This window comes from Carcharhinus amblyrhynchos, chromosome 19 (assembly GCF_965287045.1).
Source record: "Carcharhinus amblyrhynchos chromosome 19, sCarAmb.v2.hapA, whole genome shotgun sequence".
Classification (NCBI taxonomy): Eukaryota; Metazoa; Chordata; class Chondrichthyes; order Carcharhiniformes; family Carcharhinidae; genus Carcharhinus; species Carcharhinus amblyrhynchos.
Genome location: NC_137342.1, coordinates 53,742,736 through 53,766,838, shown reverse-complemented (window position 1 = coordinate 53,766,838; position 24,103 = coordinate 53,742,736). Strand labels below are relative to the sequence as shown.

The 24,103-nt window shown below is 44.7% G+C and overlaps 1 protein-coding gene across 6 annotated transcripts in view; it reads right to left on the bottom strand.

Moving 5' to 3' along the window:
• Positions 1 to 24,103, bottom strand: part of LOC145355536 (protein piccolo-like) — a 480,857-nt gene that overhangs the window by 83,838 nt on the left and 372,916 nt on the right. For 5 of the 6 annotated variants that reach the window (XR_013889002.1, XM_080207784.1, XM_080207785.1 and 2 more), the window contains 2 exons: positions 9,865 to 10,073; positions 388 to 435 (listed from right to left, as the gene is read on the bottom strand). Coding sequence is in view for 5 of the 6 variants with exons in the window: in XM_080207784.1 (XP_080063910.1) it covers positions 388 to 435; positions 9,865 to 10,073 (257 nt within the window). In the remaining variant the exon portion in view is untranslated. Of the gene's footprint in view, positions 1 to 387; positions 436 to 9,864; positions 10,074 to 24,103 lie in introns of those variants that run through there. The other variant, XM_080207788.1, reaches the window with a different exon arrangement.

Here is a 24,103-nt window from a genome sequence, read left to right as displayed (position 1 = left end):
ACTGTGCAGCTCCAGGTCCCTGGCACTGTGAGGCAGCAGCTCTAACCACTGTGCAGCCCCGGGTCCCTGGCGCTGTGAGGCAGCAGCTCTAACCACTTTGCAGCCCCGGGTCCCTGGCGCTGTGAGGCAGCAGCTCTAACCACTGTGCAGCCCCAGGTCCCTGGCACTGTGAGGCAGCAGCACTAACCACTGTGCCACCATGTCGCCCTTTTTATGAAATATACTTTTACCATGTGATTCCATGTAATTAAAATCTAAAACTGGACAGTAGGTAGGTTTTTGTGAACAGCCTTAGAAACTCAATTTAGTAATCGTATTTGAAACTTGATACTATTAGAAAACGAAGCATAAACTCCAATGTAGCATAAAATGAAAAGTGAACTTTACCTGAATTTCACCAGTAATTGGATGAGATTTGCTTGCTGTTTCAGGAGGCTGTAACACAATGAAAACAAGAGGAAACAGCTTTTTCACCTGATGATTAGACATTTGACTTCTGCCACTGAAGATCAATAGTGATAACATTTGTGTTAGTCTATATCTTAACTACTAAGGAATGTGTTTCACTGAGACATGGTACACAGAACAATTCAAGGAAGAACTGACTTGTTTTTGAGAAAGGTGTGGATCCTGATTAAAATCTTGGAATTTTTTAGAGGATTTGTTAAATTTGGAATGTAAAACAAATACATTTATGAAGAAAATGAGATGTTAATTGGATTAAGGAATTCAAATACATCAGGCAACATCTGAATCATTGTCAAAAAACTAGAAAGCTTGGGAAGTCATAACTGGACCTTGGATTGCCTTACGGTTGGTGGGCAGTAAACCACCCAAACACCTGATGGAAAAGCAAGACAGCAAAAATAATCCTTAATGATTCACAGTTAGAAAAATTGATAAAGGTTTCTCCAGAATGTTTTTGCAGCAATGCAATGGACAGTACAAGCTCGACTGCTAACAGCTGACTTTTCTTAAAAAGCTAGCACAGCTTAGACAGACAAACATCACTCACATTCGGACATCGGGGTAGAGTTTTACTTTAGAATTCCCGGGTTTGAGATAAAGACTCTTCAAACTATTAAATTATGCAGGATGACAAGTATATCTTATTAAATGTTTTTTGCATATCAAGATTGTTATGAAGATGAATTCCAAAATATGTTACCTTAAGTAGATTTGCTATTTTTTAAAAAGCTTTCATTATCTTGTATTCTATGATATAAACTTCATTTCCATAATCAAATCACAAATTTGTTCTCACAATACATATTTATAAATAGGGCTAAAAAAATTGCAGTCTCATCTTTGTAACCCCATAAGACCACTTATAAATAATAATATCTGAGTATTCTCAAGTTAGGACTCTAAGTGCTGATATTGGTAAAGTTAACAGGACTTCTTTCTCCAACAGTACACCTATGGTTTTATTTTACCCTGAGATAACCTTGCTGGTTTGAAAGAGGGAAATTTCATTTCTGATCCAGATTGTAGTTGATAACCTGACTACATTCATTTAATAATCTGAAATTTATCTTGGATGAGGTTTTAAGATCACAATAGGTTCATGTGAGCAAGTTGACCTTCAGGCGGGGGGGGGGAGAGAGGAGGAGGAGGAGGAGGAGGGGGAGGAGGGGGGGGGAGACTGCAATGTCATGATAGTCGAACCATTACGTTTTTGTGAATTGACCTTTTTTGGAATGTTGTGAATTGTTTCATTTTGAATATTGTTGATTATCTCAGCATGTTATAAATTGTAAATATTATAGATTATTTCAGCTGAAAAAATGTGAGCAAGTTATTGGTGTGGATTAACCTGAAGCCCTTTCAGTGAGATGGAAACTTTGAATCCATCCGCTTCGTATTTACAGAGCATCATCCAGACAGGAAAAAGCCTCAGGGAGGAATTGTGCAAGTCCGAATCCCGATTCATTTACTGTTCATTGTATCAGCTCTTTACTTTCAGTTTCTTTCCTGTATCCCATATTTTTGTAGTTAGTTGTTCACGACAAATCTTCTGTCACCTCTTATGAGTCCCATTTTGATCAGGTGTCCTGACACTAAACAGGGTTCCTGGGAAATAGCATTAATAATATGAAAGCTGAAGAAAAACATCAACTTTCAATGCAATCTCAAAGATATTGCTTGCGTTTTCCTCTGCTATTTTCTCTCAGTTTGCTTCAGTTTTTCTTTCCGACACACTCTCTCTCCTTTCTTAACTGTTTACAGCCTAGATAAGACTGTTATGATTCTGTATAAATGTTATGCTTTGCCAAAATAAAAGGACAATTAGCAAAGTGAAATGTATGAATTTGAGAATTCAGAGAGAAAAGACTAAATGACTCATTTGACAAATATTTGCCCAGTTTTACGTTGTTATGAAAGGAATCAACAGGTCATTAAATCACCTGAAACTCACCTTGAAACTTACATCCTACGGTCAGCTTCCAGGGAAGTGGAATATATTTTGTTTTCTCTTGCCTGTGACAGGCAGGTGGAGTGTGCATGAAGTTTTAGGAAGATGACAGGCTTGCTTGTGGTATAGAGTTCCATTGACTGCACCCAGCGTGTAGCTGAAAGCTCAGCCTCCATGACAGCATCCAAGCTTCTCTCAGAGTGCTCGGATGTTGCGTGGTTCTTGCTTTTTTCCATTTTTTTTGTGGAAAGTGGGCATCATTAACCAGGAAAGCATTTATTGCCCAATATGTATTGCTCTTGAGAAGGTGTTGTGAGCTGCCTTCTTGAACTGCTACACTTCATGTGGTATAAGTTACACCTACAGTGCCATTAGGGAGGGAGTTCCAAGACTTGGACCCAGTGACAATGAAGGAATGGTGATATATTTCACCGTGGGAAACTTGCTGGTGGTAATGTTGCCAGGTATCTACAGGTCTTCTCTTTCAAGGTGTTAGTGGGCATGAATTTGGAAGGTATTGTTTGTCTAAGGAACCTGGATGAATTCCTGCAGTGCGTTTGTAGATGATGTGCACTGCTGCCGCTGTGTGTCACTGGGGGAAGGGCTGTATTTTTAAGATGGAGGGTGTGGTGCCAATCAAACATGCTGATTTATTCTGGATGGTGTTGAAGCAGTACTCATCCCAGCGAATGAAGAGTATCCCATCACATTCCTGGCTTGTGCCTTGTAGAAGGTGGACAGGTTTTGGGGAATCAGGAAGTGAGTTACTTGCCACAGGATTCCCTTGTTCTTCCATATGATTAGTCCCTTTCAGTTTCTAGTCAATGATAATCCAATGGTTTTGCCATTCAGTGTCAAGGAAGGATGGTTAGATTCTCTCTTCTTGGAGATGATTATTGCACAAATGTTACTTATCAGCCCAGGAACTGGGACATTAACTGGCAGATGCCATGCTGTGGTTGGGTCCTCAAGGGTGCAAAGTAAATTGGCTGCACTGCCAGTCTGGAAAGGATGGCTCCAAATTTTGCACAAACCCACATGCCAAGTTGCTACTGAACTGTGTCATGTTCCTGTACAGGCTCTCTGATTGGCCAAGCATCTCTGTGTGCATCGCCACCTGCTGTTTACTGTAGCCCAGCGCATGGCAGTGTTCATCTGAGTCCTCTGCAGCAGGACCTGTGTGTGAGCTTCCAACCACAATAACATCACTGCTGGGCGTGCTCAGGCAGACTGCCCCACTGCTTCTACATCTGACTCCCTTCTTCTCAAGCCATGGAGAGGATTCTGAGGGACAGGACTTATGAGCATTTGGAGAAGTTTAGCATGATCAGGAATAGTCAGCACGGCTTTGTCAAGGGCAGGTCGTGCCTTACGAGCCTAGTTGAGTTCTTTGAAAATGTGACTGAACAATTGACGAAGGAAGAGCGGTGGATGTGGTTTACATGGACTTCAGCAAGGCGTTTGATAAGGCCCCCCATGCAAGACTCCTTGAGGAGGTGAGAGGGCATGGGATCCAAGGGGCTTTGGCCTTGTGGATCCAGAACTGGCTTGCCTGCAGAAGGCAGAGAGTGGTTGTGGATGGGTCTTCTTCTGCATGGAGGTCAGTCACCAATGGAGTGCCCCAGGGATCTGTTCTAGGACCCTTGCTGTTTGTCATTTTCATAAATGACCTGGATGAGGAAGTGGAGGGATGGGTTAGTAAGTTTGCCGACGATACGAAGGTCGGTGGTGTTGTGGGTGGTCTGGAGGAATGTCAGAAGTTGCAGCGAGACATAGATAGGATGCAAGACTGGGCGGAGAAGTGGCAGATGGACTTCAACGCGGATAAATGTGTAGTGGCCCATTTTGGCAGTCCAATGGGATGAAGGAGTACAATATCAAGGGTAGGAGTCTTAGTAGTGTTGAAGAGCAGAAGGATCTTGGGGTCCGGGGCCACAGGACTCTTAAATCGGCCTCGCAGGTGGAGGATGTGGTCAAGAAGGCGTATGGTGTATTGGCCTTCATTAATCGAGGGATTGCGTTTAGGAGTTGGGAGATAATGCTGCAACTTTATAAGACCCTTGTCAGACCCCACTTGGAGTACTGTGCGCAGTTCTGGTCACCTCACTACAGGAAGGATGTGGAAGCAATTGAGAGGGTGCAGAGGAGATTTACAAGGATGTTGCCTGGATTGGGAGGCATGCCTTATGAAGATAGGTTGAGGGAGCTGGGACTCTTCTCCCTGGAGAGACGAAGGTTGAGAGGCGACCTGATAGAGGTTTATAAAATGTTGAGAGGAATAGATAGGGTGGATTCTCAGAGGCTATTTCCCAGGGCTGAAATGGTCGCTACGAGAGGACACAGGTTTAAGGTGCTGGGGAGCAAGTACAGAGGAGATGTTAGGGGAAAGTTTTTCACTCAGAGGGTGGTGAGTGAATGGAATCGGCTGCCGTCAGTGGTGGTGGAGGCGAACTCGCTGGGGTCTTTTAAAAGTTTTCTGGATGAGTATATGGGATCTAATGGGATTGGGAGTTACAGATAGTTCTTTAGCCTGGTAGGTATGGATATGGTCGGCGCAACTTGTGGGCCGAAGGGTCTGTTTGTGCTGTAGTGTTCTATGTTCTATGTTCATCGAGATACTTCTTCAGTATTTCACTTCAAACTTCTACTTCATACCATACGGGGCTCATCCCTGACTTTACCAATACCTGGCACTCTGACCCATTCCAAGCATTTGAATATAGACTTAATCATCCACTTCAAATTCTCTCAGGCTTTATGAAATCAAGATGTTTCTTTTGCTTTGCCTAAACCCCCCCTGCCAAATTTGGAAACACCAGGTCGAACCTCATTCAAGTTTACCCATGAGCAACACGGAAGGAGTTATTCAGTGGTCATGTGGATCATCCTATAGGTAAGCATTCCGGAGGTAAGCATTCCATCGGTAAGCATTCCGGAGGTAAGCATTCCGGAGGTAAGCATTCCGGAGGTAAGCATTGTTTAGGAAATCACTCTATACCCAATTACTCTAGAAATAAGAAAATGCATTAATTTGGTTTGCAGGATACTGAATATTTGTTTTATCATGGCTACTTTGCACAGCCCCCCATTTGAGGAGGGGGTAGGTGGATGAGGTGTGGGACATGAATGCCATTTGACGACTTGCAATCCTGGAACTTCTCCCTGGTAAATGCTGCCCCATTGTCTGAAACCAACACCTCCTGCAACTCATGTCTGGTGAAGGTTTGACTTCACCTTTCTACTGTTGCAAAATAAGTCGTAGACTTCATTTCACAGATGTTTAGCCATTTGGAGTGTGCATCCACTTAAGTAGGAACATGGTACTCGACAATGAGCCTATAAAACCAATGTGGAGTTTCATTCATAGCCAACCTGACCACTCCCAAAGATGAATCAGGGCTGCTGATAGTAACTTTTATTGTCCCTGGCATTGGGTGCACTGTTTAACCATGTTTCCTATATTTGTGTCTAACCTAGGCCTCCACATATCGCTGTGAGCCAACACTTTCATCTTGGACACCCCTGGGTGAGTGCTAATCAGTTCCTCCAATAATAACTTCTTGCTAGGTATGGGGATGACACCCCCACACCCCCATCCCCACAGAACAACACCTTCTGCACAGATTAATAGTCTTCCAAGTTGGAAAAGGCTTTAGTTGTTCAGATATTCTGTTAAAAAGCCAGCCATGAAGAGCCGTATCCTTCACCGTGGACAATATTGGATCTTTCTGAGTCCACTGTTTGATCTGTTGAGATGACATGCAAAGACAATCGAGGAAATTCAAGGCAAGGTCGGGATGGAACATTGAAATTATGAAGAGAGAGTGGATGAAGCTTGGATTGTTTTCGTTGAAGCAGAGAAGACTGAAAAGTAACCTGATTGAGGTGTACGAGAGGCCTGGACAGAGTGGATATGGAACAGCCATTCCCCTCAGTTGAAGGGTCAGTCACATGGGGATATCGGTTCACAGTGAGGGGCAGGAGGCTTTGGGAGATGTAAGAAAAAAACCTTTTTACCCAGAGGGTGGTGATGGTCTGGGATGTGCTGCCTGGGAGGGGGGGTGGAGGTGGGTTACCTCACATCCTTTAGAAAGTATCTGGATGAGCACTAGGCACATCATAACATCCAGGGCCATGGACCATGTGATTCGGTGGGAGTTCAGGTGTTTCTAATGTGTTGGTGCAAACTTAATGGACCAAAAGGCCTCTTCTGTGCTGTAGGATTTTATGATTTTAATTTCTTGTGGTACTGGCAAGGGTAAGTAACTGTGAAGAATGTTCCCGGTGTGGGTGAGCCCAACCCCAGGAGAAGTATCGGTTCAGGGAAGCTGTGTGACGGAAAACGGCAAATAAGAAGAAAGTACAAGCTGCTTGGACCTGTCCAGCACTTGGAAAGAAATCCTTCTCCAGTGCAGAGTGTAGAGAGTAATTCGAAAAATTCAGCCCTTTGAGCCTGTTCTGCCATTCAATCAGATCATGGCTGATCTCCCCCTGGTCTCAAATCCACCTCCCCACCTGTTCCCCTTATCCCTTTTTTAAAAATCAGGAATATATCTCTCTCCTTCTTGAAACCATTCAATGATTCAGACTGCACCGCGCTCTGGGGCAGCGACTTCCACAAATTCACCCCCACCCCCACCCCCCACCCCCACCCCCACCCCCCCACCCCCCACCTCCCCCCCCCACCCCCCACCCCCACCCCCACCCCCCACCTCCCCCCCCCACCCCCCCCACCCCTCCCCCCCACCCCCCCACCCCCCCCCCCACCCCCCCCCCCACCCCCCACCCCCCCCCCCCACCCCCCACCCCCACCCCCCCGTCTGTGAGAAGCAGTTCCTCCTCATCTCAGTTTTAAATCTACCGCCTCTCAACCTCTACCTGACCTCTTGTTCGAGATTGCCCCACAGCAGGAAACATAGATTGTAAACAGTTGAGATCTGGGGACTGACCCCTGCAGCATCCCATTAGTTACATTTCAACTGCCAGAAAGGGATCCGTTTATCCGGACCATCTACTTTCTGTCAGTCAGTCAGCCAATCCTCAATCCGATCCAATACTTAAGGTTGACAAGGCTCCAGGATGAAACAACAGAAAGCTTCCAGCACACAGGATACTGAGGGAAGTGAGAGTGGAGGCGCTGACCATTATTTAAGTTTAAAGTTCAGTTATTAAATCACAAGTAGGCTTACATTAACACTACAATGAAGTTATCGTGAAAATCCCCTAGTTGCCACATTCTGGCATCTGTTCGGGTACATTGAGGGAGAATTTAGCAATGCACTTAACCAGAAGGTCTTTCGGACTGTGGGAGAGAACTGGAGCACCCAGAGGAAACTGTGCAGACACAGGGAGAACGTGCCAACTCCACACAGACAGTGACCCAAGCCGGGAATCGAACCCGAGTCCCTGGCGCTGTGAAGCAGTAGTGCTAACCACTGTACAGCCTTTCCATCTTCCTCAGAGTCAGGGCTGGTGTCAGAGGATTGGAGAATTGTAAATGATATGTCCTTGATGTAAAGATACACCCAGCAACTCCAGGCCAATCACCTCATCAGGTGAAGTTTCTAGAACTTATAATTTGGGACAAAACTAATGGTTATTTTGAAAATTGTGGATTAATTAAGGAAAGCAAGGATGGATTTGTTGAGGGAAAGTAATTGTTAACTCATTTGCTTGAGTTTTAGATGCAGTAACAGAGAAAATAGCTGAGGTTAATGCTCTGGGGTACATGGACTTCCAGAAGGAGATTGATAAAATGCTACACACCAGGCTTCAGAGCAAATTTAGGGTTTTTAGATAAAAGGAACGTCAGTGAAATAAATATGAAATTGGCAGAGTGGCAGGAAGAGAGATCCATAGAAACCCAGTTGTGCAGGAGGAGATTATTCAACCTATTGAACCTACACTGACTGTCTGAAAGAACATCCCACCCAGACCCACCTCCCTATCCTATTCCCATAATCTCATGCCTTTACCATGGCCAATCCACCTCACTCGCACATCTTTGGACTGTAGGAGGAAACTGGAGTACCTGGAGGAAACCCATGCAGACATAGGGAGAATGTGCAGACTCCACCCAGATAGTGAACGGAGGCTGGAATTGAACCCAGGTCTCTGGTGAAGAAGCAATGCCAACAACTGTGTCACCGTGCCACATCATTTGAAGGCGGAAGACATCTTTTTACACATGTAGGAGAAAAGCAAATCAAGATAATGGCTAGTGGATGCAATGCTTATTGTGGAGTCCCCCAGGATAAGTGTTAGTGCTCCCCTCATGATGTAGGTTAATTAACTTGATGCACAGGGCATAATTTCAAAATCTACAGATGCAGCAGACAGCAATGAGGATACTGAAGAACTTGAAAAATCCAGAGACTTGTTGATGGAAGAGGGGGAGGGGAGTCAGATGAAATTTAATGCAGAGAAGTATCATTTTGGTAAACAGAACAAGGACAATATAAAATAAGGATACAATTCTAAAGGGGTGCAGGAGCAGGTGGACCTGGCTGCATATGTCCACAACTGAAGGTTGAAAGTGTGGTTAATGAAGCTTATGGCATCTTCACCTTTATATATAGAGGTATGTACAAACGTAAAGAAATTATGTTAAAGCTACTTAAAACACTAGTTCTGCCTCAACTGGGTTTGTATTTAGTTTGAACATCACGGCTTGGGGAGGGTGTGAAGTCATTAAAAAAGGTTCAGCAAAGATTCACAAGAATGATTCTGGGCTGAAGAATTTTGGCTCCAGAAATAGATGGGGGGAAGTTGGGATGGTTTTCTGTGAGGAGAGCAGGTTAAGAGGAGGTTTCATCAAGATTTCAAAATGATGGTGTTCAGACAGATTAAATAGGGGGAAACTGCTCCCATTGGGTGAAAGATCTGGAATCATAGGGCACAAATTTAAAGTAATTGGCAAAAGAAGCAATGGTGACATGAGAAAGTGTTTTGCTCAGTGAACGGTACGATTCTGAAATGCTCTGCCTGAGAACCTGCTGCAGGCAGGTTCAACTGAGACTTTCAAAAAGGAATTGGATTGTTTTCTGAAAAGGAAATGCACAAAGTGATAAAGAGGTGTGGACAGTGGCATTGGATGAACTATTCTACAGAGAGCCATCATGGACGGGATGTGCTAAACGTTCTCCTTGTGTGCTGTAGCCATTCTGTGACTCTGTCGTTCTTGTTTCTGTTGCTGGAGCTTTTAATTCTCTAACGTCTTCTCCATAAATTGAGTGAGGCAATCAACTTTTCGAAACAAAATATATTCCTTTAAATAATTACTAGATTTTTTCACTATAGTAAACTTTCTTCTGTAAATATAAAACCCAGAAATTATGTTGAATTTAATTAGTCCAGTGGTTGTTTCTCTAAACTAATGGTCTGTGTTTCACTGATAAATTGATTTCAGTATTAGTAAGTAAGCTGATGATTTGATGGTATCTGCTCACCTTGCTGCTGTGTCGTTTTTTACTAATTGCAGGTGATCCTGGTTGCCCAGGGCTGGCGGCAGCACTGGAGGTAGCTGATGTGGTTCCTGAATGGCTGTGGACTCCTTTCTCTGTCACTGAGGTAACCACAGAAGGTGACTGTTGAGACACTTTCTGCAGTTCCGCAGCCAGCTGTTTTGGGTCAACTCCTGGTGACCTTTGCTTTTCTCCTGGAGGAAAAAGAATCATCACATTGTTTAAGAAAAAACAATAAATGACATGTCAAATGACCATGCTGCAGTCTCAGTTAGTGACAGGAAACACAAATGTAACCATTCCAGAACCTTTGGAACCTATTGCGAGGAGTGAAAGTGATATTTACAGAGATAGGCTGTGCACATTGAGACCATTTGGAAACACTGCTTAGACTACCCATAGATCTAAATGTACACTGATACCACTGGTGAGTTTCTGCTTCCTGAACTGAGGATACCCAAAACTAAAATGCTGCCCTGACTACCTTTCGCTGGAGTTCATCTCCGTTATCCGGACGGCAATTTACATCCCACCCAATAAGGATGTGAAGATCGTGCAGGATGAAATGTACACCACACAAATATCGTGTGCCGTTTTGGTGACCTAATTACAGGAAGGATATTAATAAAGGTTGAAAGAGTGCAGAGAAGGTTTACAAGGATGTTGCCGGGACTTGAGAAACTGAGTTACAGAGAGAGATTGAATAGGTTAGGACTTTATTCCCTGGAGCGTAGAAGAATGAGGGGAGATTTGATAGAGGTGTATAAAATTATGATGGATATAGATAGTGAATACAAATAGGCTTTTTCCATTGAGGCTAGGGGAGAAAAAACTAGAGGACATGGGTTAAGGGTGAAGGGGGTAAAGTTTAAAGGGAATATTAGCGGGAGCTTCTTCACACAGAGAATGGTGAGAGTGTGGAATGAGCTGCCAGGTGAAGTGGTGAAAACGGGCACATTTTTAACATTTAAGAAAATCTTGGACAGGTTCATGGATGAGAGGGGTGTGGAGGGATATGGTCCAGGTGCAAGTCAGTGGGACTAGACAGAAAAATGGTTTGGCACAGACAAGAAGGGCCAAAAGGCCGGTTTCTGTACTGTAAAGTTCTATGATTCTAATAGATTTAAGGTGAGAGGGGAGGGATACAGAAGTGTCCAGAGGGGCAATTTTTTTCAAACAGAGGGTGGTGAGTGTCTGGAACAAGCTGCCAGAGGAAGTAGTAGAGGCGGGAACAATTTTGTCTTTTAAAAAGCATTTAAATAGTTACATGGGTAAGATGGGTATAGAGGGATATGGGCCAAATGCAGGCAACTGGGATTAGCTTAGGAGTTTAAAGAAAAGGGCAGCGTGGACACGTTGGACCGAAGGGCCTGTTTCCATGCTGTAAATCTCTATGACTCTATGACCTATACAAGAAAGTGATATGATCTAAGGGGATCCATCAAAGATGCCAAAAGACAAATGCAGGCCAAGCTAGAGTCCTGAACTAGCCACATGGACTCCTACTGACTATGACAAGGTCTGTAACACATAACAAGACGAAGGCAGGTAACAATCGCTGGCTCCAACACACCCCTCCCTGATGAGCTCAATACATTCTCTGCCCATTTTGAGCAAAAGATCAAAGAGAGCATGCCCTCCATCCCAGGAACCTCGGACGAATCTATATCTGAAGTCACCATTGCCACTATCAGAGCAGCCATGTCAAAGGACAACCCATGGAAAGTGATGGGCCTGGATGGGGTACCCGGACATGCACTCAGGTCCTGTAGGGGATCAAATGGCAGGGGTATTCGCAGACATCTTCACCCTCTCATTACACTAATCCCTCGACTTGCTTCAAGAAGACAACTATTGTGCCAGCACCAAAGGGAAACCAGGCAGTGTGCCTTAATGACTATCGTCCAATGGCTTTGACATCCATCCTTATGGAGTGCTTCGAAAGATTAGTCATGGCACAAATTAATTCCAGCCTCCTGGGCTGCCTGGATCCACTACAGTTTGCCTCCTAGTGCACAGGTCCACAGCAGACATCATCTCCCTGGCCCTGCACTCAACCCTGGAACACCTAGATAACAATGGTGCCTATGACAGACTCCTATTCATTGAAGGCTGAGCTATAGTCAACACCATTATTCCCCTGAAACTCATCTCCAAACTTGCTGGCCTGGAGCTCGGCACCTTCCTCTGTGACTGGATCCTGAACTTCTGAACTTCCAGACCACAATCAGTAAGGATTGGCAACAGCACCTCCTCCACGATGATCCTCAGCACCGGTGCCCCACAAGACTGTGTTCTCAGCCTCCTCCTATACTCCTTATACACCGATGACTTGTGCAGCCAAATTCCACTCCAACTTAATTTTCAAGTTTGCTGATGCCATCACCGTAGTGGGTTGGATCTTAAACAATGATGAGAGAGTACAGGAAATATAGAGAGTCTGGTGAGCTAGTGTGATGACAATAATCTCTCCCTCAATATCAACAAATAGAAGGAAATAATCATTGACTTCAGGAAGCATCCTGGAGAACATACCCCTGTCTACATCAATGGGGATGAAGTAGAAATGATTGAGATCTTTAAGTTGTTAGGTGCCTGGATCATCAACAACCTGTTCTGATCCCTGTATGCAGACACTGTAGTTTAGAAAGCCCACCAACGCCTCTACTTTCTCAGGAAGCTAAGGAAATTTGACGTGTTTGCTACAACTCTCACCAACTTCTACAGATGCACCATAGAAAGCATTCTTTCTGGTTGTATCACAACTTGGTATGGGCTCCTGCTCTGTTCAAGACCTCAAGAAACTACAAAGGGTTATGAATCAAGCCCAGTCTATCACTCAAACCAGCCTCCCATCCATTGGCACTGTCTACATTTCCTGTTGCCTCAGAAAAACAGCCAACATAACCAGAGGTGCCACACACTCCAGACATTCTCTCTTCCATCTTCTTCCATTAGGAGAAAGATACAAAATATGCAAGACCACCCAACTCAAAAATAGCTTCTTCTCTGCTACTGTCAGACTTCTGAATGGACTTACCTTGCATTATGATGATCTTTCTTACAGCCTAGCTATGACTGTAACACGATATTCTGCACCCTCTCCTTTCCTTCCCTATGAACTGTATGTTTTGTCTGTATAGCACTCATGAAGCAATACTTTCACTTTATACGTGACAATAATAAATCAAATCAAATCAATATTATTCGAGACCTTAAAGGAATCATCAAACATTTTGAGCACAGCATGAAATTTTAGCTGAAACAGACCACAAATTAATATGAAACAACGTATTTTTACTGCATTGTTTGACTTTGAATTTAAAGTTGAGCTTTCAAAGGATGGTAATTGGTCAAATGAATGCCAGAAAATAGCCTTAAGGTCAGAGGCAAAATCATTCTGCTTCAGTGGAAGACTGATCTGTTTCAATCCAGTATAATATGTATAAATGTTAAGTTATCCACTTTGGTGGCAATAATAGGAAGACAGACTATTACTTGCATTGGGTAAATTGAGAAAGGTGGATACTCAGTGAGACTTGGTGTCCTCGTGCATCAGTCAGTGAAAGCACGCACACACAAATAGCAGGCAGTAAAGAAGGCAAATGGTATGTTGGCCTTCATGGCAAGAGGATTCGAGTATGGGGATAGGGATGTTTGGTGCAATTGTACAGGGCTTTGGTAAGGCCTTACCAAGAGCATTGTGTGTAGTTTTGGTGTCCTTATCTGAGGTGTCCTTGTTATAAAGGTAGTAATCGCAGGAATGCTGCCTGCGCCAAGGGAGAGTGAGAGCAGGAATGGAATGAGGTGGAGGGTGAATGCGTGGCTGAGGGACTGGAGCAGGGGGCAGGGATTCCGGTTCCTGGATCATTGGGACCTCTTTAGGGGCAGGTGTGACCTGTACAGTAAAGACGGGTGGCACTTGAATCCCAGGGGGACCAATATCTTGGCGGGAAGACTGGCTAGGGGCACTGGGGGGGCTTTAAACGAGAAAGGTTGGGGGGAGGGAATAGAGATGAGGTGACAGAGTGAGGAGGTTAGCTCCGGGGTAGAGAAAGACTGTAGACAGTATGAGAGGGAGGTTAGACAGGTGATGGAGAAGAGAAGTGCCTAGACTGAGGGTCAGAGGTGTGTCTATTTTAACGCCAGGAGTGTAGTGAACAAAGCAGATGAGCTTAGGGCGTGGATTGCTGCTTGGGAATGTGATGTGGTGGCCATTACGGAGACTTGGATGTCTCAGAGACAGGACTGGATACTTCAGGTGCCAGGATTCAGATGCTTCAGGAAGGACAGGGAGGGAGGCAAAAGAGGTGGTGGAGTGGCACTGTTGATCAGGGACAGTGTCATGGCTGCAGAGAAGGAGGATGCCGTGGAGGGACTGTCTACATAGTCTCTGTGGGTGGAAGTTAGGAACAGCAAAGAGTCGAAAACTTTGCTGGGTGTTTTCTATAGGCCGCCCAATAGTGACAGGGAAGTTGAGGTGCAGATAGGGAAACAGATCCTCGAGAGATGTAGTAATAACAGAGTTGTCGTGATGGGAGACTTTAATTTCCCAAACATCGACTGGAATATCCCTAGGGTAAGGGGTTTGGATGGGGAGGAGTTTGTTAGGTGTGTTCAGGAGGGTTTCCTGACACAGTATGTGGATAAGCCTACGAGAGGAGAGGCTGTACTTGACCTGGTGCTGGCTAATGAACCAGGACAGGTGTCAGATCTCTCAGTAGGAGAGCATCTCGGGGATGGAGATCATAATTCTATCTCCTTCACAATAGCATTGGAAAGAGATAGGATCAGGCAGGCTAGGAAGGTGTTTGACTGGAGTAAGGGGAAATATGAAGACATCACGAAGATAATTAGATGAGTAAATTGGAAGGAGGTGTTCTTGGGGAAAAGTACTGAAGGAAGGTGGCGGATTTTCGAGGAATGTTTGACTGGAGCTCTGCACGACAACGTTCCAATGAGACAAGGAGGTTTTGGTAGGACGCGGGAACCGTGGTGCACGAAGGTTGTGATGAACCTGGTCAGGAAGAAAAGAAAGGCATATAAAAGGTGCAGAGAGCTAGGAAATGTTAAGGATCTAGAGGAGTATAAGGCTTGTAGAAAGGAACTTAAAAAGGAAATTAGGAGAGCCAGAAGGGGACATGAGAAGGCCTTGGCGGGTAAGATTAAGGAGAATCCCAAGGCCTTCTACAAATATGTGAAGAGTAAAAGGATGAGAAGAGAAGGGATAGGACCTATAAAAGGTGAATGGGGAAAGGTCTGTGTGGAACCAGAAGAAATGGCAGAGGTGCTTAATGAGCACTTTGCCTTGGTATTCACAGTGGAAAGTGATCTGGGAGGTTGTACTACAGGTTTGCAGCAGTCTGAAAAGATTGAGTATGTGGATGTTAAGAAAGAGGATGTTTTGGAACTTCTAAATTCTATCAAGATAGATAAGTCGCCGGGACCGGATGGGATGTACCCCAGGATACTGTGGGAGGTGAGGGAAGTGATTGCAGAGCCCCTGGAGATGATCTTTGCATCGTCGATGGAGACAGGAGAGGTTCCAGAGGATTGCAGGATTGCGGATGTGGTTCCTATTTTCAAGAAAGGGAACAGGGATAGCCCGGGAAATTACCAACCGGTGAGTCTAACCTCAGTGGTTGGTAAGTTGATGGTGAGGATTCTGAGGGACAAGATTTATGAGCATTTGGAGAAGTTTAGAATGATCAGGAATAGTCAACATGGTTTTGTCAAGGGCAGGTCGTGCCTTACGAGCCTAGTTGAGTTCTTTGAAAATGTGACTGAACACATTGACGAAGGAAGAGCGGTGGACGTGGTTTACATGGACTTCAGCAAGGTGTTTGATAAGGTCCCCCATGCAAGACTTCTTGAGAAGGTGGGAGGGCATGGGATCCAAGGGGCTTTGGCCTTGTGGATCCAGAACTGGCTTGCCTGCAGAAGGCAGAGAGTGGTTGTGGATGGGTCTTTTTCTGCATGGAGGTCGGTCACCAGTGGAGTGCCCCAGGGACCTGTTCTAGGACCCTTGCTGTTTGTCATGTTCATAAATGACCTGGATAAGGAAGTGGAGGGATGGGTTAGTAAATTCGCCGATGATACGAAGGTTGGTGGTGTTGTGGATAGTCTGGAGGAATGTCAGAAGTTGCAGTGAGACATAGATAGGATGCAAGACTGGGCGGAGAAGTGGCAGATGGACTTCAATGCGGATAAATGTGTAGTGGTCTGTTTTGGCAGGACAAATGGAATGAAGGAGTACAGTATCAAGGGTAGGAGTCTTAGCTGGGTTGAAGAGCAGAAGGATCTTGGGGTCCGGGTCCATAGGACTCTTAAATCGGCCTCGCAGGTGGAGGATGTGGTCAAGAAGGCGTATGATGTACTGGCCTTCATTTATCGAGGGATTGAGTTTAGGAGTCAGGAGGTAATGCTGCAACTTTATAAGACCCTTGTCAGACCCCACTTGGAGTACTGTGCACAGTTCTGGTCGCCTCACTACAGGAAGGATGTGGAAGCTATTGAGAGGGTGCAGAGGAGATTTACAAGGATGTTGCCTGGATTGGGAGGAATGTCTTATGAAGATAGGTTGAGGGAGCTTGGGCTCTTCTCCCTGGAGAGACGAAGGTTGAGAGGCGACCTGATAGAGGTTTATAAAATGTTGAGAGGAATAGATAGGGTGGATTCTCAGAGGCTATTTCCCAGGGCTGAAATGGTCGCTACGAGAGGACACAGGTTTAAAGTGCTGGGGAGCAAGTACAGAGGAGATGTCAGGGGTAAGTTTTTCACTCAGAGGGTGGTGAGTGAGTGGAATCGGCTGCTGTCGGTGGTGGTAGAGGGTCTTTTAAAAGACTTCTGGATGTGTATGTGGGATCTAATGGGATTGGGAGTTGCAGATAGTTCTATGGCTTGGTAGGTATGGATGTGATCGGTGCAACTTGTGGGCCGAAGGGCCTGTTTGTGCCGTAGTGTTCTATGTTCTAAAGATTTACCTGACTGATTCTTGGGATGGCAGGTCTGTTATATGAGGAGAGATTAAGCCAGTAAGGATTGTATTCATTGAAGTTTAGAAGAGTGAGAGGGGATCTCATAGAAACTTATAAAATTCTAACAAGGTAGATTCAGAAAGAATGTTCCCAGTGGTGGGAGAGTCCAGAACTAGGGGTTAGAGTTTGAGAATAAGGGGTAAACCTTTTAGAACTGAGGTGAGAAGTTTCTTCACCCAGAGGGTGCTGAATGTGTGGAATTGACTCCCACAGAAAGTAGTTGAGGTTAAAACGTGTGATTTCAAGAAAAAATTAGATATAGCTCTTGGGGGGGCTAAAGGGATTAAGTGATATCGGGGGCGGGGGGTGGTCAGAGGGGAATCAGGATATTGAATTCGATAATCAACCGTGATCAAAATGAGTGGCAGAGCAGGCTTGAAGGGCCAAATGGCCTACTCCTGCTTCTAGCTTCTATATAGCATGGTGAACAAATTTACATTGTGATTGATACACAGGACAACCATTGTTTTTCTTGTCAGACTGCAATGACACAGGATATTGAGGCTCTGGTCAAGAAGAAGGAGGAGGAACATGACACGCGTAGGCAGCTGGAATCAAGTGGATCCTTTGAAGAGTAGAGAGGGTGTAGGAATAGAGTTAAGAGCGAAATCAAGAGGGCAAAAAGGGGACACAGATTGTTTTGGCAGATAAGGCAAAGCAGAATCCAAAGATCTTCTACAAATACATAAAAGGCAAAAATGTGACTAAGGAGAGAGGAGGGACTCTTAAGGATCAACAAGGTCGTCTGTGTGTGATTCCACAAGAGATGGGTAAGATCCTAAAGGAATATTTCTCATCAGTATCCACTGTTAAGAAAAGCATAGATGTTAGGGAACTTGGAAAACTAAATAGCGATGTCTTGAGGAGTGAACATATAAAAGAGATGGAGGTTTTGGAAGTCTCAAAACACGTCAAGGTCGATAAATCCCTAAGAGCTAATGAAGTGTATCATAGGACACGGTGGGAGGCTAGCAGAGATACTTAAATCATTGATAGTCACAGGAGAGGTGCCTGAAAATTGGAGGGTGGCAAATAGAACATAGAACATAGAACATTACAGCGCAGAACAGGCCCTTCGGCCCACGATGTTGCGCCGACCAGCTTTTTAAAAAAAACACTAACCCACTAATCTAAACCAATCCCATTTCGTCCATAAACCTATCCACAGATCTCTTAAACGCCCCCAAACTAGGCGCATTTACAACTGCAGCTGGCAGGGCATTCCAGTCCCTCACCACCCTCTGGGTAAAGAACCTACCCCTGACATCAGTCCTATAACTACCCCCCCTTAATTTAAAGTCGTGCCCCCTCGTGCTAGATTTCTCCATCCTAGGAAAAAGGCTATCACTATCCACCCTGTCTAAACCTCTAATCATCTTATATGTTTCAATAAGGTCCCCTCTTAGCCGCCTTCTTTCCAGCGAAAACAACCCCAAATCTCTCAGTCTCTCTTCATAGGATCTCCCCTCCATACCAGGCAACATCCTGGTAAACCTCCTCTGCACCCTCTCCAAAGCCTCTACATCCTTCCTGTAATGTGGGGACCAGAACTGCACACAATACTCCAAGTGCGGCCGCACCAGAGTTGTGTACAGTTGCAACATGACGCTGCGACTCCTAAATTCAATCCCCCTACCAATAAACGCCAAGACACCGTATGCCTTCTTAACAACCTTATCTACTTGATTCCCAACTTTCAGGGATCTATGTACACATACACCTAGATCCCTCTGCTCCTCCACACTATTCAAAGTCCTCCCGTTAGCCCTATACTCAACACATCTGTTACTCCTACCAAAGTGAATTACCTCACACTTCTCCACATTAAACTCCATCCGCCACCTCGCGGCCCAGCTCTGCAACCTTTCTAAGTCACCCTGCAAACTATGACACCCTTCCTCACTATCTACCACACCTCCGACTTTGGTGTCATCAGCAAACTTACTAATCCACCCAACTATACCCTCATCCAGATCATTAATAAAAATTACAAACAGCAGTGGCCCCAAAACAGATCCCTGAGGCACACCACTCGTAACCGAACTCCATGATGAATATTTACCATCAACCACCACCCTCTGTCTCCTATCTGCTAGCCAATTCCTGATCCAATTTCCTAGATTACCCCCAATCCCATACATCTGCATTTTCTGCAGAAGCCTACCATGGTGAACCTTATCAAACGCCTTACTAAGATCCATATACACCACGTCAACTGCCTTACCCCTATCCACCTCTTTGGTCACTTTCTCAAAGAACTCGATAAGGTTAGTAAGGCACGACCTACCCGCTACAAAACCATGTTGACTGTCTCTAATCAATTCATTACTCTCCAAATAACTATAAATCCTGTCTCTAATAATCCTTTCCAAAACCTTACCTACCACAGAAGTAAGACTCACCGGTCTATAATTCCCAGGGAAGTCTCTGCTCCCCTTCTTAAACAATGGGACAACATTCGCTGTCCTCCAATCTTCCGGTACTATACCAGAGACCAACGACGACCTGAAGATCAGAGCCAGAGGCTCCGCAATCACCTCTCTTGCCTCCCAGAGAATCCTAGGGTAAATCCCATCCGGACCAGGGGACTTATCTATTTTCAAACCCTCTAGAATATCCAGCACATCCCCCGTATCAATTGCAATACTATCTATTTTACACCCCTGCACCCCAGTGTCCTCCTCAGCTACATTCATGTCCCCTTGTGTGAACACCGAAGAGAAATATTGGTTCAACGCCTCTCCAATCTCCAATGATTTCATTTAAAAAGGGCTGCAGGGAAAAACCTGGGAATTATAAGCCAATGAGCTTCACACCTGTAGTGGGTAAGTTGTTGGAAGGTATTTTGAGAGACAGGATTTACAGACATTTAGAGATGCAAGGATTGATTAGGGACAGTCAACATGACTTTGTGAGTGGAAAAATTATGTCTCACAAATTTGATTGAATTTTTTTTGAAGGGGTAACCAAGAAGGTAGATGAGGGCAATACAGTTGATGTCGTCTACATGGATTTTAGCAAGGCCTTTGACAAGGTACCGCATGGTAGGTTGTTGCATAAGGTTATATCTCACGGGATCCAAAGTGAGGTATCTAAATGGATACAAAATTAGCTTGATGACAAAAGATTGATGGTGGTTGTAGAGGGTTGTTTTTCTTAACTGGAGGCCTGTGACCAGCAGTGTGCCTCAGAGATCTGTGCTGGGTCCACTGTTATTTGTCATTTATTTCAATGATTTGGATAAGAATTTCATAAGCATGGCTAGTAAGTTTGCAGATGACACCAAGATTGGTAGAATAGCGGACAGTGAATAAGGTTATCTAGGATTGCAATGGGATCTTGATCAATTGGGCCAGTGGGCTGATGAATGGCAAATTGAGTTTAATTTGGATAAACGCGAGGTGATGCATTCTGGCTGATTGAACTAGGGCAGGACTTACTCAGTTAATGGTAAGGTGTTGGGGAGAGTTACAGAAGGAAGAGATCTAGTGGTACAGGTTCTTGGCTCTTTGTAAGTGGACAGAGTGGTGAAGAAGGCATCCGACATGCTTGGTTTCATTGGTCAGAACACTGAATACAGGAGTTGGGACGTCTTGTTGAAGTTGTACAAGACATTGGTAAGGCCACACTTGGAATACTGTGTACAGTTCTGGTCACCCTTTTGTAGAAAGGATATTATTAAACTAGAAATAGTGCAAAAAATATTTACTAGGATGCTACCGGGACTTGATGGATTGAGTTATAAGGAGAGGCTGGATAGACTGGGACATTTTTCCTCTGGAGCGACAGAGGGATATGGGCCAAATGCAGGCAATTGGGATTAACTTAGGGGTTTTAAAAAAAGGACAGCATGGACCAGTTGGGTTTCCATGCTGCAAACCTCTGTGACTCTATGACAATGACCCATCTGAAAGTTTGGAAGTTGGAGCACAGGGACTGCACAGAAAAGCTGTGAAGTCACACTGTCATAGAGACATAGAGGTTAACAGCACAGAGACAGACCCTTCAGTCTGCATTGGGAATGGGTTAATGAATTTTGTAATACTTGGAGATTGGTAAAAAGTATTGTAAGACTAGTTTTCGACTTGTTTTCACGTATCCCAGACAAATGTAAGACTTGTTTTCGTGTGTCCCAGACAATAAGACTGCAGCTGTCCTTACTGTTTACACAAGTTTATGATAGTCCATTCAGAAATGTAGCTGACCCAGCTCGTATCTATGTTTGTGTTTTTAACATTATGGACTTCTGCCTAACATAGTGAAGCTTGCATGTCATAAATATATACTCGTATAAATTTGTTATGTACTGTTTACGTGTCATATACCAACATTTATATGCTATACAACCCATGAACATAAAATTGTTACACCAGCACCGTTAACTTTAACTTGTTTTGTCGGCCTGTATGTTGGCCAAGGGCTAATCACACCTTGAGATAACATGAAGAAACGCCAAGGCAGCCATGTTCCCATGATGGAGGACAAGCCGCAGCCTGGGAACCTGCTGAGAATGAGAAGATGCGTACGTGACTCGGGGGGGGGGGTGGTATAAAAACATGCTCTTAATTTGTGTTCGGAGAGAAGCTTGGGGAACTGCTGTTAGGTACCAGGTGTAACTCCCAATAAACTTGCTATACTTTGACTCACAACTGGTTCTAGAAGTATCTTTTACCTCCAACAGGCCCAACCTGTCCATGCTGCCACTTCTTTAACCCCTAAGTTAGTCTCATTGTCCCAACATTTGGCCCATATCCCTCCATATCATCTTACCCATGTAACTGTCTGAACGCTTTCTAAAAGACAGGATTGTACCCACTTTTAATACTACCTCTGGCAGCTTATTCCAGCCACTTACCATCCTGTGTGTGAAAACAAATGCCCCTCTGGACCCTTTTGTGTCTCTCCCCTCCCACCATAGACATGTGCCCTCAAATTTTAGACTCCCATACATTTGGAAAAAGATAATGACTATCTCGCTGATCTGTGCCCCTCATTATTTTATAGACCTCTATAAGATCAACCGTCAGCCTCTAACACTCCAGAGAAAAAAAGTCCCAGTCTATCCAACCTCTCCTTATAACTCAAATAATCCAGCCCCTGTAGCATTCTGGTAAATCTTTTCTGTACTGTTTCTAGTTTAATAATACCCTTTCTACAATAGAGTGACCAGAACTCTACACAATATTCCACATGTGGCCTTACCAATGTCTTGTACAACATCAACAAAATGGCCAACTCCTCTAGTCAATGTTCTGACCAATGAAACCAAGCATGCCGAATGCCTTCTTCACCACTCTGTCCACTTGTGACTCCATTTTCAAGGAGCTATGAACCTGTACCCCTAGATCTCTTTGTTCTGTAACTCTCCCCAGTGCCCTACCATTAACTGGGTAAGTCCTGCCCTAGTTCATTTGACCAAAATGCATCACCTTGTATTTATCTAAATTAAACTCCATCTGCCATTCGTAAGCCCACTGGCCCAATTGATCAAGATCCCATTGCAATCCTAGATAACCTTCTTCACTGTTCACTATCCCACCAATCTTGGTGTCACCTGCAAACTCACTAACTATGCCTACTAAATTCTCATCCAAATCATTTTGATTCATTTTGTTAGGACAAACTTGAATGCGGAGCGTAGTCTCAACAGCAGGGTCCTGAGGAATGTGGAGGAACAGAGAGATCTTGGCGTTCATACTCACACATCTCTGAAGGTTGCCACTCAAGTGGATAGAGCTATGAAGAAGGCTTATAGTGTGTTAGCCTTTATTAACAGGGGGTTTGAGTTTAAGAACCGTGGAGCAACTACACTGGACCTTGGTGAGACCACATTTGGAATATTGTGTGCAGTTCTGGTCACCTCATTAAAAGAAGGATGTGGAAGGTTTGGAGAGAGTGCAGAGGAGATTTACCAGGATGCTGCCTGGTTTGGAGGGTAGGTCTTATGAGGAAAGGTTGAGGGAGCTGGGACTTTTCTCTTCAGAGCGGAGGAGGATGAGAGGCGACTTAATAGAGGTTTATAAGATAATGAGGGGGTTTGATAGAGTGGACGTTCAGAGACTATTTCCTTGGATGGATGTAGCTGTTACTAGAGAACATAGTTATAAGGTTCATGGTGGGAGATACAGGAGGGATGTCTGAGGTAGATTCTTCACTCAGAGAGTGGCTGGGGTGTGGAATGCACTGCCTGCTGTGATAGTGGAGTTGGACACTTTAGGAACTTTCAAGCGGTTATTGGATAGGCACATAAGAACATAAGAACATAAGAAATAGGAGCAGAAGTAGGCCATCTGGCCCTTCGAGCCTGCCCCGCCATTCAATAAGATCATGGCTGATCTGTCGTGGCTCAGTTCCACTTTCCCGCTTTCTCCCCATAACCCTTAATCCCTTCTCTTATCAAAAACCCATCAACCCGGTTCTTAAAAATATTTAGCGAGGCAGCCTCCACCACTTCAACGGGCAGAGAATTCCAGAGATTCACCACCCTTTGAGTGAAGAAGTTCCTCCTCAACTCCGTTCTGAACCGCCCCCCCTTTATCTTGAGGCTGTGCCCCCTAGTCCTACTGTCTTTTTTGAGCGGGAAGAGTCTTTCCACCTCTATCCTATCCATCCCATTCATCATCTTATACGTCTCAATGAGATCTCCCCTCATTCTTCTAAACTCTAACGAGTACAAGCCTAGTTTATTCAGCCTCTGCACATGGAGCACACCAGAATGATAGGGAGTGGGATAGGCTGATCTTGGGTTTGGACATAGCTCGGCACAACACTGAGGGCTGAAGGGCCTGTACTGTGCTGTAAAGTTCTACACTCTATAAATTACAAATAGCATCGGACCCAGCACCGAACCCTGAGACGCACCGCTTGTCACAGGCCTCCAGTTTGAAAAGCAACCCTCCACAACCATTCTCTGACTTCTGTCATCAAGCCAATGTTATATCCATTTAGACATCTCACCCTCTATCCTGTGAGGTTTAACCTTATGCAACAACCTACCATGCGGTACTTTGTCAAATATCCATGTCGACAACATCAACTGCACTGCCCTCATCTACGTTGATGGGTTTTTGATAAGCGAGGGGATTAAGGGTTATGGGGAGAGGGCGGGAACGTGGAACTGAGCCACGACAGATCAGCCATGATCTTATTGAATGGCGGGGCAGGCTCGAAGGGCTAGATGGCCTACT